We start from the raw sequence: 13923 nt of genomic DNA, 5'->3' as shown, positions 1-13923 counted from the left end.
GCAGAAGGGATTGAATTTTATTAGTCAACGAATCAAAGGTTATTTTAAGGGTATCTTTTAGAGAAGAAGAAAACCATATACCAAGGTATTTAATTTTAGATGGGCACCATGCAAAATCAGTATTATTAAACATGTATTGAAAACACAATGAGTTAAGGGGAAGCACTTCCGTTTTGGATAAATTAAGCTTATATCCTGATATTGAGGAATACAACTGAACTTCATTTAAAAAGGGTGGGAGGGATGTTTCGGGATTGGACATGTAGATGCGTACATCATCAGCATACGCTGACAATTTAGTTTCGACAGAGGAAAATTTTATACCTGTGATATGGGGATTGGAACGAATGCGCTGTAGAAAGGGTTCAAGACATAAAATAAATAATAAAGGGGAAAGGGGACAACCTTGTCTCGTGCCTCTGGTTAAAGAAAAGAATCTGGAAAATTGGTTGTTAACAAAAATACTTGCACGGGGGGATGAATAAAGGAGTTTAACTAACGATATAAAATTTGGGCCAAAACCAAACCAAGTAAGGGTGCGGAACATATATTGCCAATTAACACGATCAAAAGCTTTTTCAGCATCTAGGGAGAGGGCTGCCAACGGGGTTTTAACATTTTTACTGTGAGCAAGGACATTGGAAAAAAGACGAGCATTATCAGCAGCGAGTCTGCCCTTAACAAAACCCACCTGGTCTGTGTTGATTAAGCGAGGGATATTGGAATCAAGGCGAGAGGCAAGGATTTTAGCAAAAATTTTACAATCATAATTAATTAAGGATATGGGGCGGTAGTTTTTGCATTGGGAATGATCCTTATCAGGTTTTGGAATAATTACAATGAGGGCATCCAAAAAGGACCCAGAGGCTTTAGCTTCCAAAATAAAAGAGTTAAATAACTGAAGGAGTTTAGGAGCAAAAAAGGAATGGAAGGAGGAGTAAAATTCAACCGGCAGACCATCAGGGCCAGGGGCTTTTGATTTCTTGAGGGAATGAATGGCCGTGGTGATTTCCTGGAGAGTAATTTCAAGTTCTAAATGCGAAAAGTCAATAGGGAGGGATGGAGGAGAGGGAAGGCCTTCAAAAAATGTTGTTAAGTTTGCATCAGAAGGGTGTGTGTCCTCTGTATATAGGGCTTGATAATAGTTGTGAAATTCTTCAGCAATGTCTTTGTCGGAAGTAACTAGTTTGTTTAATGAATCATTCAAAATTGGGCCGACAGCTTTGCGCTCAGACTTGATTTTCAAATAATTGGCCAACATTTTCCCTGCTTTATTCTGACCCCCATGAAATTTGGATTTTATTTTAAGGAGGGTATGACAGGCTTCATTAGTGATAATTTTATTAAGTGTTGTTTTGGCAAGAATCAAATCCTGAAGGGCAGATGGGGATTTGGAGGTGAAATAGGTGTGTTCGAGAGTTTTAATCTGTTTAAGTTGATCTTCATACTTTTGCTTATTAAGCTTCTTTTTAGCAGAAACATAGGAAATCGTAAAAGCTCGAAAAGAAGCTTTAAAAGCATCCCAGGTGTTAGGAATGGAGGTATCAGCGGGATTATTTAAGGAAAAATATTCATTAAAAAACGCAGTACATTTTTTCATAAAAGAGGCATCAGATAAAAGAAAAGAATTAAACTTCCAACTGCTAAATTTAGAGGGGCTAAGGGAAAGATCAAGGGTAGTATAGACAGGGGCATGGTCAGAGATAAAAATAGAACCAATAACAGATTTTTGAATGGAGGGAAGAAGAGACTTACTAATCATAATATAATCAATCCTCGAACGTGTATGATGGACATTAGAAAAAAAAGTATATTCCAATAAATCAGGATTACACACTTTCCACGAATCATATATAGGACGTGAGGCAATGGCAGATTGAAAACTCTTAAGAGATTTGTCAGGTTGAAATTTACTCGAAGACAGCCGATCTGAAAAAGGGTCTAACCATTGGTTAAAATCACCAGCTACTATAAAATCAGGGCAATCTATAGATGCAATGAGCAATTTAATGTCTTTCCAAAATTTGGGATCTGGACGAACAGGGCCATATATATTTAATAAAACCATTGTCTTGTTGTGTATAACAACCTTTGCCATTGCCCAACGACCTTCATCATCATACTGAGAGGAAATAATTTGCGCATTTAAAGCCTTATGAAATAATATAGCAACCCCTCCTTTTTTGTTAACAGCAGGAGAAAACACAACCTGACCCACCCAATGTCTCTTTAGTTTAAGTGATTCAGTATCAGAGCAATGCGTTTCTTGAAGGAAAACAACCTGTGAATGAAATTTGGTTAAGTGAGACAATACCTTCTGACGCTTGACAGGGTGACCAAGACCTCGAACATTCCAAGAGACAAAATTACACATGTTTGGAGGATGGGAGGAGGGGCGACAAATGGAGGCGACACAAGGCGAGGAGATCACTACAGAGGGGAAGACAAAAAGTAACAGTTAAACAGTGGAATCGTAGAACGCTCAATTTAAGAAAACGAAGAATAATCGAAAAATGAGGAAAGAATAATCGAAGAAATAGAGAAAACAGTAGAGGCCACTTAAGAAGAAGAAAGCAAAGAAAAAGATAGAAAAGAGAGAGAGAGGAAAGATACATAAATCGAGAAAGAGAAAAAGGAAACAGATCAAGGCGCAAAGGCTTGATCTGAGAAGAAGACAGTAACCGAAACATGTGAGACGAGGGTACACCAGAGAGAGGACATGTCCCACGAGCACACAGGATACGGACATTATGAAGAAGAAAAAAAACACAAGGATGTGAGGAAAATATTAAAACGAAGATAGAGAAGGAAGATAAGTTAAGAAAAGTTAGATAGGTTAGAGTAGTGGATGTAAAACGAGAAAACAAAGAAAAAACAAAAAAGCATTAGCTAGCAGTGTCCATGGTGGAAGGCGAGACACTTAGCAGATAGTCGCGAAGTTTCTGGGGATCATCATAGGACCTGGTACGACCATTGTGTGTGATCTTGCAGAAGCAGGGATGGAGAATTCCATACTGAATGTTGAGTTGTCTCATCGTAGGCCGAAGGTTCAGGAATTCCTTACGTCGAGCATTTGTAGCAGAAGAGAGGTCTTGGGAAATGAAGATGTTGTGACCAGACCACTGGAGACGACGTTTGGCCCTGGCGGCCTTCAATACAGCCATTAATTCTGTGAACTCCAAGAATAACATGATGATTCCACGAGGTTTGGCGGCATTGGAGTTGAGGCGGCCAAGACGGTGTGCTCGTTGTATGTTGAGAGGATGAGTCGATGGTGGGAGTTCCAAAAGTTCCTGGAGACATTTTCGAATAAAAGAGACCATGTCAGACCCCTCCAAATTTTCCGGAACACCATAAACGCGTAGGTTGTTGCGTCTATTGCGATTTTCCAAATCCTCGGTATGGAGTTTGAGTTTGTGGATTTCTTGTTCCAATAGTGGAATCCGAGTTGAGAGGTCTTGGACATCGCTTACACGTTGTTCTAGGTTCAAAACTTTATTTTCCATAACCACCCATCGCTCCTCAATCTGCTGAAGTTTAGCATTGGTTGCAGACATAAAAGGCTGAAGACCACGCACCTCTTCAAGGATGGAGTCCAGTACTGGATTAGTAGAAGAGTTAATGGGGGATGGCGGGTCATTTTTAGGTCTTTTAGGTTTTGTTCCAGTCTGCGTCAGCTTCGGTGAAGTAGAAACATTTGCCATGGTGCAGGACAGCAAAAGGGAGATATGACCAACAAAGTTGTTGAATACGAACTAGAGTGTGGATGCACAAAGATGATAGGGGCACACAGTGTGGCAAATAGAAGCCGATGAGTAAAGGAGTTGCGTAGTAGTGCACTATTTATCAGTGCGAAGATACACTAAAAGCCACACATCACCAGAGAAGGAGCATCCACAAAGAGGAGCATATGAACATGGTGGTAGAAGTTCGTGCAAATAGAAAGTGCAAGGCTAGATGAAAAAAAAAGAGAAAACCCAAAACACAATCACGCTGGTATCAACAGGGCAGTGAGAGAATGCAGGAGGCAGGTGGCCGTGGAATATTAGAAGAGCAAAAGTCTTGAAACAACGGTGAGGCAGTCACCACATTGCCTTGATGTAGCAGTAAAAATCATGGCATTCAGGAATTCAAAATGGCGGTCGTTTCACCACAGAGAATAAGCTACGCATTAGATGCAAAATAGAGAAAATGCATAAAATGCATAAATTAGAAAAGAACTCACGACAATCTGTAAATGACCCAGCATCATACTCTGTTTCCAGACCAAGCTAATGCCAAAACGGAAGGGTGAATGCGGCTGGTGCGCAAATTAGCATTCTCTTCAGCGGCAGACAAAATGTCGGCCGTTCGCATTACAAATTGAAGAGAAATTTGCCGTTATAAATTGTCAATAAACTAGCGCTCGTTTTTGGTGCAAAAGCGCTTCATCATATGCTGCCCACCTTCCGACACCGTTACACATCCGGAAATCCTCCCAAAAGACGGTAAAACGGGTCCTCACGGCATCCGCAGGTTCGTCCGAAGCGGAGCTCACGGGGAAGACGTCCTCTGCTGCCGGCGCGTAAGCCACGCCCGCTCCTCAATGTATTTATAATATAATGAGATTGCACATAAATATCCTGCTGTTTGGTGAGGTGGACAATTTCAGCTCTGTTCAACATCCAATTTTTTTAACCACAACCTGATATTTCATCTTCATCAGTTATATAAGACCATCCATTTTGTTTAGAGATCTAACAGATTAGTTAGGTTCTGGAAAAAATAATATATTAGAGAAATGTAAAAACGTTTAAAATACAGAATATGGAATTGGAATTGGCTTACCCTATAGAAACCAAGAATCGCCATTTCATCTGGGAAGCTATATGTACCTACATCCTATAATCCATAAATGTGATTCTCAGTTTTAGTGATCATATAAAGGTTTCTCTGTTATGCCTCTAACCACAATTGGATCAACTATGAAATGCAGTTTCTGAAATTGATGTCTTTTCTGACTTCAGTTTTATACTTGGAAGAAATGAACTAACGTTGTCAGTATTATTTTGCGTATGTATTCAAGAACGAAGGTAGACCTTTTGGCCACTGAATCTTCCTGTTCATAGGTTGTCACTGATTGCCTTTAACACATCTCTGACGTTCCCTGTCACATGAATCCTCAGATTAATAATTAAGTCTTCAGTGCAGGCCAGGAACATCTTTTTGGTAAATCCAAGCGATTGCAAAACATGTCAGGAATTGAGATTTTTGCAGACTGTAACTTCCCCATTGAATCCAACAGTCTTAGATCAGTCAAAGGAAGGCATATACCAGGCCCAGAAGTGAGGCATATGTTTAGCTTGACCCCAGGGATGACCCTTCTGGGACTCTAACCCCCCCACATGGCCCAGGCGGTCAGGGTAACCTTACCCTGACCCCATGTACCTTATATTATTTTGATTTTCAGGACACACGGACTGATTTCTGGAATTGCAGCTGCAACATTTTTGTTCAGGTTGCAGCGAGCCAACCGGAGCATGAGCCCCTATTGGACTCGCAAAAGCAATGTAGCTGACAGGGAAAAAATTACCCTCGGCCCATCAGATTGTTATATTTCTAAATGTTCATACATGCTGGACTCCTGGAAGTCTAACGCATACCTAACCATCCAGATATATATACATTTTGAACCCCGAATTCTCAAAGCCTACTAAACAGATTTCCACCAAATCACAAAGAGCCCACTTTCTTGATAAAGAACTAGCTTTCTGCCACAGTTATTGTAATTGTCGATCAGCCATTTTTTTCTGTATCACTGTTCAAATATCACTATGGAAATTGCATGAGGACATTGTGTTTGGTATCCCCCCTTTTCTCAGCATTGCATGACAGATCACCCCAAATCTTCCCAAGAAAGAGCTAAAGTGGATGAACTTGAAACAAACATGTTTTGTTAAGATTTGTCAAATAATGTCAAAGTTATTTGCAAAACAAAAAAACTATTTCCTATGATAACTCGGTCCTAACTATAACTACTCAGTTGCAACCGCCATTTTTTAAGACATGTGTGTTTATTTATGTATGTGTATGTGTATGTGTGTGTGTGTGTGTGTGTGTGCGTGTGCATGTGTGTATGTGTGTGTGTGAGTGTGTGAATATGTATATATTACACAGTGGCAGTCATCACGGTGTATTTAGTTAGCTCAGAGTTTTTAAAGGAAGAGTGCATTTTATTTTGCTAATTACTTTAATGTCCTGTGACAACTCTTCAAAGCACTTTCCCCCAAAACAAAATGTAGCTACCTCAGCTCCTTCTCAAAACTTTTGCTGCAATACATTTAGAGGAGGCCAAGGAACAGGGGGCTCCCAAAACATTTCTTCTCATTTTACTTCTCATAGAAAACTTTGCTCTCTGATAAGGAAAAAAGAGCTGAACCGAATTGCATCAAATTTGGCAGAAAGTTAGCAGTTCAGTTAGAAAACATGCTTTTTGCAATTTGGTGTATAACCCTTCAGCCATTGTTGAGAATTTAGCATTGAAAGAAGTGCTCAGGTTTGGCTTCAAGTAGTTAAAAATGTAGGTATATCTGCGCAGCTGTTCCCCTGTTAGTCATGTAGTACAAAATTAAAAAAAATAACTTTTGATTGACCAAGAGAGTATTTTCCCCTGAAGGCTATTTCTTTACTGCAGGACCAGTCCTGGTACCAAGCAGTCTGATTGGTTGACTGCAATTCAGAAGAAAATGTTGCAGTCACTATTAAAGTTGGGGACTCATTCCTTTGTCTTGAAAACATTTTTTAAAAATTGGTAGGGATGCCTTCACTCAAATAAATCATTCCACTGCATCCAGTGTGGCCCTCCTGTGAGGTAGCTTCACTGAGTAAGCTTGCAAAGTATCATGGAGGTAAATCGTGCAAAAAATTTTTTAAAAAAAAGGAAAGAAAATGCGAGTTGGGTGTCCTTGTTGGGTTGGGTGCAGGGCTTGCATCCAATTTACTGCTGTGCACAGCTGTGTGCAGCATGGGTTGGGGTACTGCAGTGGAGTTGGCTGTAGGGCATGGCAAAAGGTCAGGCATTTCGGCCAACCCCACACTGCACACAGTCACAGGGCGTGCTCAGCAGGGGATTGGGTGTTCATGGGAGAGGGGCACAGGGCATGGCCTGAGGCCGGGCCCTGAGGGGAACCCCCTGCACAGCGGGACTGTTGGCTGACTATAACTAATAAAACCCAGAGATTCGCTGAAAAAACAAAGTTTAATGTGATATTATAGTTAGCTATGGTAATAAGATCTTACCTCACATAAAAAAACTAAAGTAATTGTTTAAAAAATATTATTTAAAAACAAAGAAAACTACAGAAATTCACAAGTAATAGTTAACTGAGCTAACTGATAGACAATGTCTAATCTTCCACAGGAGGACCCACTTATAGGAGGTAGAATCACCTGATTTCTCCAGGCATGAGTTCCACGTTGAAATTTCAGTAGGATATTTCAGAATATAGTCCATACAAATTCTATAATACTCCACGTTTGTCCAGAAAAGTTGAAAGAACATTGTGTAACTCACTAATGGGGCTTTAAGGCTTCTAAGTTCAGGGGTCATTCCCTTGGTATTTTGCATTGATAAAAAGAACAGGAGTGCTAAGAACCATTTAACCTAATCTGTTTCATAATGCTATCAGGACACATTCAGGCCAAGGTAGTGACTTTCACCTATGGTTTCCTGCCATTTTAAAGTATGATTATTGTGTAGTGTTCACTTCTCTATTGCTGCTCATAGCATCACACTCTGTGTACTCATCAATCAGTACTGTTGTCTTGAAATATTAACCCTACACAAGATGGCTCTCTCAAACCACCCTTTCCATGTATATTGTCATTACAGAGGAGGAGCCCAACAGGAAAGCTGATATATATTCTTTCCTAGCCTCTCGTGGCTAGTAACTTTACAGGTTAGGTTTGAGAATGATAAAATGCTTATTGGAGAACTCATTGGTAATAATTTACATTGAGAATGAAAGGAAAGAAACATCTTTACTACTTTGGAAATATAGGAAATATACTCTGGACTATACTGTGTAATAACAGCTAACAAATTCTAGCTATTTCATATTGTTCCCATCCTTAAGAAACTTGCTATTCAGAGGCTGAAACAATTTCCTTTTTTATGTTATTTAGCAATGGGAGTTGGTCGAACTTCAAAACACAGTAGCCTTGGGCTTTTCTGCTTTTGTTTTTGAAATTTCAACCTTTGAATATACCTAGCTATGAGAGGAAAGAAATCACATACTTTGTTTATGGAAATCAGGATTTATAGTGTTTGGAGTATGGTTTATTAATCTTTTGGTTTATGTTCATGTTGTTTGCATTGTTTTATAACATTAACTTTTTTCTCTTTCATTACAAACTCCATGTGATACTACAGGTTTCCTCTGTATTACGACGCTTTTTGGATTTGATGTTGGTAAGAGATCCTTCACAGAGAGCCACTGCGCAGGAGCTATTGAGACAACCTTTCTTGAAAATGGCTGGCCCGCCTTCTTGTATTATACCACTCATGAGGCAGTACAGACACCGCTAATTCCACTGGGTGTTCACATGGAACAGATAAAACCGGACGATCTCAGCTCAATGAGTGATTGAGTCACTAACCAGATGTCAAGGTGAATGAAGCAGTGTAGAGGTTTGCTTGGGTATCTGTGTACATACAGCGATATATTGTGTAAGCCTTATATAGCACAATAGTTTTTGGCAGATGTTTTATAGTTTATTCAGGAAAAATATAAATCAAGATACAAACTCTTTACAAGTTCAACAAAATTACTAGATAATAGCACACAAAATGTTTCTCTTAAATTTTAATCAGAAGGTTATTGAATTGCATTTTTATTTACACCGAGATCTTTTTTCGGCAAAACACCTTTTGGCAATAGTAGCAATGTAATGTATTTTGAAAGAAATTTGTAATTTTCTGTAAACTAATTTTGATAATTTACAGTACTTTGGGGTTATGTAACATTTGTGATAGTCGGAGTATCAGGTGTAACTTGGCAAATGTCTGAAGACAATATTTACTACTTTTGTATCCCTTTTGGAAAGAGAAAAGATCAGTGTCAAACTGCAGTATATCAACTCCGGAAAAAGTGGGTCAATTTTGCTTTCTTCTATGAATCAACTGTAATTAAGTAAGCCATAGAAGTGATGGCACATGATAAAACAGGTGCCCTAAATGGCAGAACGTCTCTCAAATTCCAAGAAAATAGTTACTTCGAAGATAAACCAGTTATCTATTGCATTTTTTCCCGTGAACATTTGGATTTATATCATATTAAAACATGATCAGGGGTCTAAGTTCAGTTTCAGAGTGTGTGTCGACTGTTCACATATTTATCCTTTTTCAGTTATGATCCAATGAATGTGGAAGCTAATGAGAGAATACAGGGTGTGTATATGTAATAGCATTGAGGAGATGTCTGCATCTGTACATCTTACTGTTACCATCCCAAGCTCATGTAAATCCATACAAGAGATCATAGATGATAGACAACCGCAAGCAGCAGTTTTCTTATGTATGTATTGAAACCTCAGTGTCATAGTATTCATTGCCATTGTTTATGTCATGTGTGTAAATCTCAAATGGCAACAGTGGTCAAACGAAGAAGCGGGTATTGTCAAGATTATAATCATTTCAGAGGTATTTTCATGTAGAAAAATCGTTATGCTGTTAAAACCTTTTTGAATGTTGATTCTATGTCAAAGCAGAAGACTACTGAAAAACATGTTTGTGCTGCTTGTTGGATGAAATTGCATGTCAAGTGTAGTTCCCACAAGAAATAAACTTTATTTATTAATGAAAGCTGTGTTTTGTGTTTATTTAGCCAGTGCATTTGGAATTCAATGTATATGTTTCAGAATTTCTCAGGTATATTAGTATATTTTGGTATACTAATTCAAAATAAAGTAGTTGAAATAGAAGCAAACCATTAATAGTGATCATGTTATTTATATTTGGTGTTATTGGTCCAATGAACATTGTGATAGCGCAGATAGTAAACAGTAAATACCTCGGGATTTACTAACAGTTCATGAAATACAGCATGGCAAGGGATATTGCTGCTCTGTGTTTCATGAATGGAAGAGAGCTGAATTGTGACATATTGGGAATGATATGCTGCAATTCAGCTCTCTCGCTCTGCACTGGTGCACTTGTGGCTGCCTAGTGCCAATGCAGGTAGCCTTGGAAGGAATACTGCCACGCATAAACCAATCTTTAGAGACATATTCCGGTTTGTATCCGTGTTGCAGAATGCAGCACATATGCAAAGAAGAAGTAACAAGTAGAAATAAAGATATTTCTGCTTGTTACACCATGGTCATGTAAGCAATGCTAAGGCAACACAAGCCGCTGCGTTGAGTTACTTTGTAGGTGAAAATCATTTTTGCTTGGCTTTGTGAATGTCACTTAAGCAGTTGATTTGCCTTTCATTGACTTGCGTGACACAAGGACATCACAATTGCTTAGTAAATCTGGACCTACATTATGCACAAATAATACATGTGTTAATCACTGGATATAGTTTCTATAGGTTTGTGTGCTTTTAGTGCACCAAATACAATGGTGTAAAATCCAGTGTTTTACAGGGAACTGGAAAATATGGGAAAATGTTTCAGAGTTCGATGTAAAATATGGATTTCATGCTGAATGAGCCACCGCCCCACTTTGCAGACCTTTATCGTTATCAGTGATCATATGATTATTTTGCATGGAGGACCAAATTATAAAGTAAGGTTACCTAGAGTACCAAGCTATCTTTTGCAAAATAAACAGATAATATAAAAATACATAATGGATAATATTTAATATGTCTTAGGTTGCCAAATCATGATTCTGTTAACATTTATTTGCAAGAACCCCTCAATGACGATATTGGATCATATTGCATATATGACATGATATACATTTGCCTAATTGAGAACTTTTTTCTTTTTGAGAATCAATACTTCAGTCAACTCCAAGGGACAGATATTGGCACCTGCTTCACCCACAGCTTTGCAAATGTTGCCTGGGCTGGTGGGAGGAGTAAGTGGTCTGGTCCACTGAGCTTGAACTGTTGACTTATGAAAGGTGGTGATGTGGCTCAGGTACATTAAATGTTTTTAAATTTAGAAAGGTGATGAGTAAGAATTGAAATAGTTCAGTTTGACTTTGAACCGATTCAATTGACTTTACAATTTGCTATGAATTAAAGCAAGAAGATCATAGCTTTTTTAGACTTAAGGCTGACAATAAAAAATCTGACTCTGGAAACAGAGCTATTTAGGAAATTCATGGCAGGCAATTGTATATTCCATGCCAGGAGTAACCTTTCCCCAAGTTTTTGGTGAAGGATCCCTTAAAGTGAATTTTATCAAGCAACATGTAATTGTAGCTCAGAAGAGGTTACATTGCAACACGTGATCACATGATACAAAGATTCATACAAAGAGGATATTCTAACAAGATGCTCAATGAAGCTAACGACAGGGCTGAAAAAGTGAGTAGAGAAATAATGTTGTACAGACCAAAACAGGCCGATAGAGATGGACAAGATAAAGGATTTATCCACTTTATTACTACATACACCAAACTGACGGGTAGGCTACGGGGTATCTTACATAAGCGTTGGGATATCCTATTATGAGAGGATACTATGAGGATACTATGAAGTATTCCATTGGCAAAGGTCCAGCCATAAAATCTTCAACCCATATACTTCACTTCACTTAAGGGCAAGTTGGTCCACAGTTTCATGAATCCCATGGAAACCAGATGGTTGAAACCACCACCAGGGTTTCAAAGATGTGGCCATTGCAAAGAGAGTATATTTAGCCTAAGTGTCAAAGAATGTGAATTGATGTGGATTAAACAGAAGTGCTACATCACCAAACATGCCACTTGTTAAACCTATCATGTAGTGTATGCTATCGTCTGAAGGAGAGGGGAGTGGAAGGGGTGGCTCTCTCTTGGCTGGAGAGCTTTCTTTCGAATCGCCAACAAGAGGTGAGACTGGGCTCTCACCATTCAATCGCAAGGGAGCTCACCAAGGGAGTACCACAGGGCTCCTGCCTAACCCCCACACTTTTCAATGTGTATGTGGCTCCCTTGGCAGATATTGTAAGATCTTATGGGTTCACCCCTGTGTCGTACGCTGACGACACCCAGCTTTTGTTCCCCTTTAAAACCGCAATAAAAAAATCTTTTGCAGACGGAATGAGGGCAATATCCAACTGGATGGCCATTAATTGCCTCCAGTGCAACGTAGGCAAGACTGAGGTAATGCTGTTCGGGGTAGCCACACTTCTGTGGTCCCCAGATTGATGGCCTCTGGACCTAGGACCAACTCCGAGCCCCAAACAGATTGTTAAAAATCTTGGTGTGCGCTTAGACAGAACACTCCTGCTCAAAGAACACACAAATCAAGTAGCAGGTTCCTGCTTCCAGGTCATTGGTCTGCTACGACGAGTCTTCCCATTTTTATCAGACTCTTATAGGAAGACTCTCGTCCAGGCCTTGGTTATAAGTAGGATGGACTACTGCAATGGCCTGTTGATCTCTGCAAATGAGGAACAACTACAGAGCTTACAGGTGATCCAGAACATTGCCGCAAGACTAGTCCTCAACGCCCAGCCAAGGTCTGCCTCACTCCCCCTGCTGACAAAACTCCATTGGTTGCCAATTAGACAGCGTGTAAAATTTAAAATCTGTTGCACAATTCATAGATGTCTGTTTTTCAACGGACCCAAATATCTAAAAGATATATTCAAACCCTACATACCCAGTCGAACTCTGCGATCCAGTAGCCAGCAACAACTCCAGGTTCCTAGGATAAAAAAAGCCTGGCAGGGAGGGCGAGCCTCATCCTTTGGAACTCATTGCCTTCTGTTCTCAAAAATACAGCCAACTTTCAATCCTTTAAGAAGTCCCTGAAAACTTTTTTATTTGTCGCCTGTTAGGTTTGTTCTCCCTCATCTCACTGTCTAAATACTAGCTTCTGGCTCTCTTTTGGTAATACGTAAGCGCGGAGATACCCTTTCGAGGATTGACTTCCAGCGCTATATAAGAATATAAATAAATAAATAAATCACCTCCCCCTGTGGTAAATGGTATATTGGGAGTACCATCTTAACTGTTAAGAAACGTATCCTTAAACGCATGAAGCCATTAGCCAACTTTGATTCAAATTACAGCATGGCTCAGCGCTTTAATGAAGCTCATGGAGGGGACTGGAGGGCACTGAAGATATTTTGTATTGATTGTGTTTCAAGCACTCCAAGAGGAGATGATAATGTATTATCCATTCGAACACTAGAGTCTAAGTACATCTTAGAAGCAGACTTTTTGGCCCCAAGTGGCTGAACCATGATGAGGAATTGTTTGTACATCTGTGAAACCATTGACATGAATATATTAATCCCCCTGATCCTTCTGAATGAGTCTTAATGTAATAAGTATAAATAGGTTTTTAAATAGGACTGAAGTGAGTTGTTTTTATTTTAGAGTGTATACTAAGGAATGATACACCAGTGATATACTATTTCAGAAATTTTCTTAGATATTTTTTTTGATAATCGATAACTTATGGGGATGATGAGCAGGAAAATGATACTGTTGCAATTCATTTGTGAATTGCAAAAAATATCTGTGATTGACTCCAGTGTTACTGGAGCCTACTTGAGCCTGAACGGTTATAAAATGATGTTAACAGCTGAGGATATTAGAGTCTGCAATGTTTCCATGTACGTCATCCCCATGTAATGAAAGGTTTATAATTAATGTTTGTATGCTGATTAGCGTATTCAGGAATCCCTGCCCATTCCAGTTGAGGATATGTAGACAAAGCAGATTTTGTAAATCTGAACACTGGGGAGAAAGTGATACGATGTAATATTGTATATTTG

The 13923-nt window shown here is 39.2% G+C and overlaps 1 protein-coding gene across 1 annotated transcript in view; it reads left to right on the top strand.

Moving 5' to 3' along the window:
* Window positions 1-9841, top strand: part of PAK5 (p21 (RAC1) activated kinase 5) — an 856297-nt gene extending 846456 nt beyond the window's left edge. Inside the window, exon 9 of the mRNA XM_086927707.1 lies at window positions 8411-9841. Within this exon, the coding sequence (XP_086783833.1) occupies window positions 8411-8566 (156 nt within the window). The 3' untranslated portion in view covers window positions 8567-9841. The remainder of the gene's footprint in view (window positions 1-8410) is intronic.
* Window positions 9842-13923: the final 4082 nt, after the last annotated feature.

Source organism: Lissotriton vulgaris, chromosome 6 (assembly GCF_964263255.1).
Source record: "Lissotriton vulgaris chromosome 6, aLisVul1.2, whole genome shotgun sequence".
Lineage (NCBI taxonomy): Eukaryota > Metazoa > Chordata > Amphibia > Caudata > Salamandridae > Lissotriton > Lissotriton vulgaris.
The sequence above is the reverse complement of the archived record's forward strand: the minus strand, read 5'-3'. Positions and strand labels throughout refer to the sequence as shown.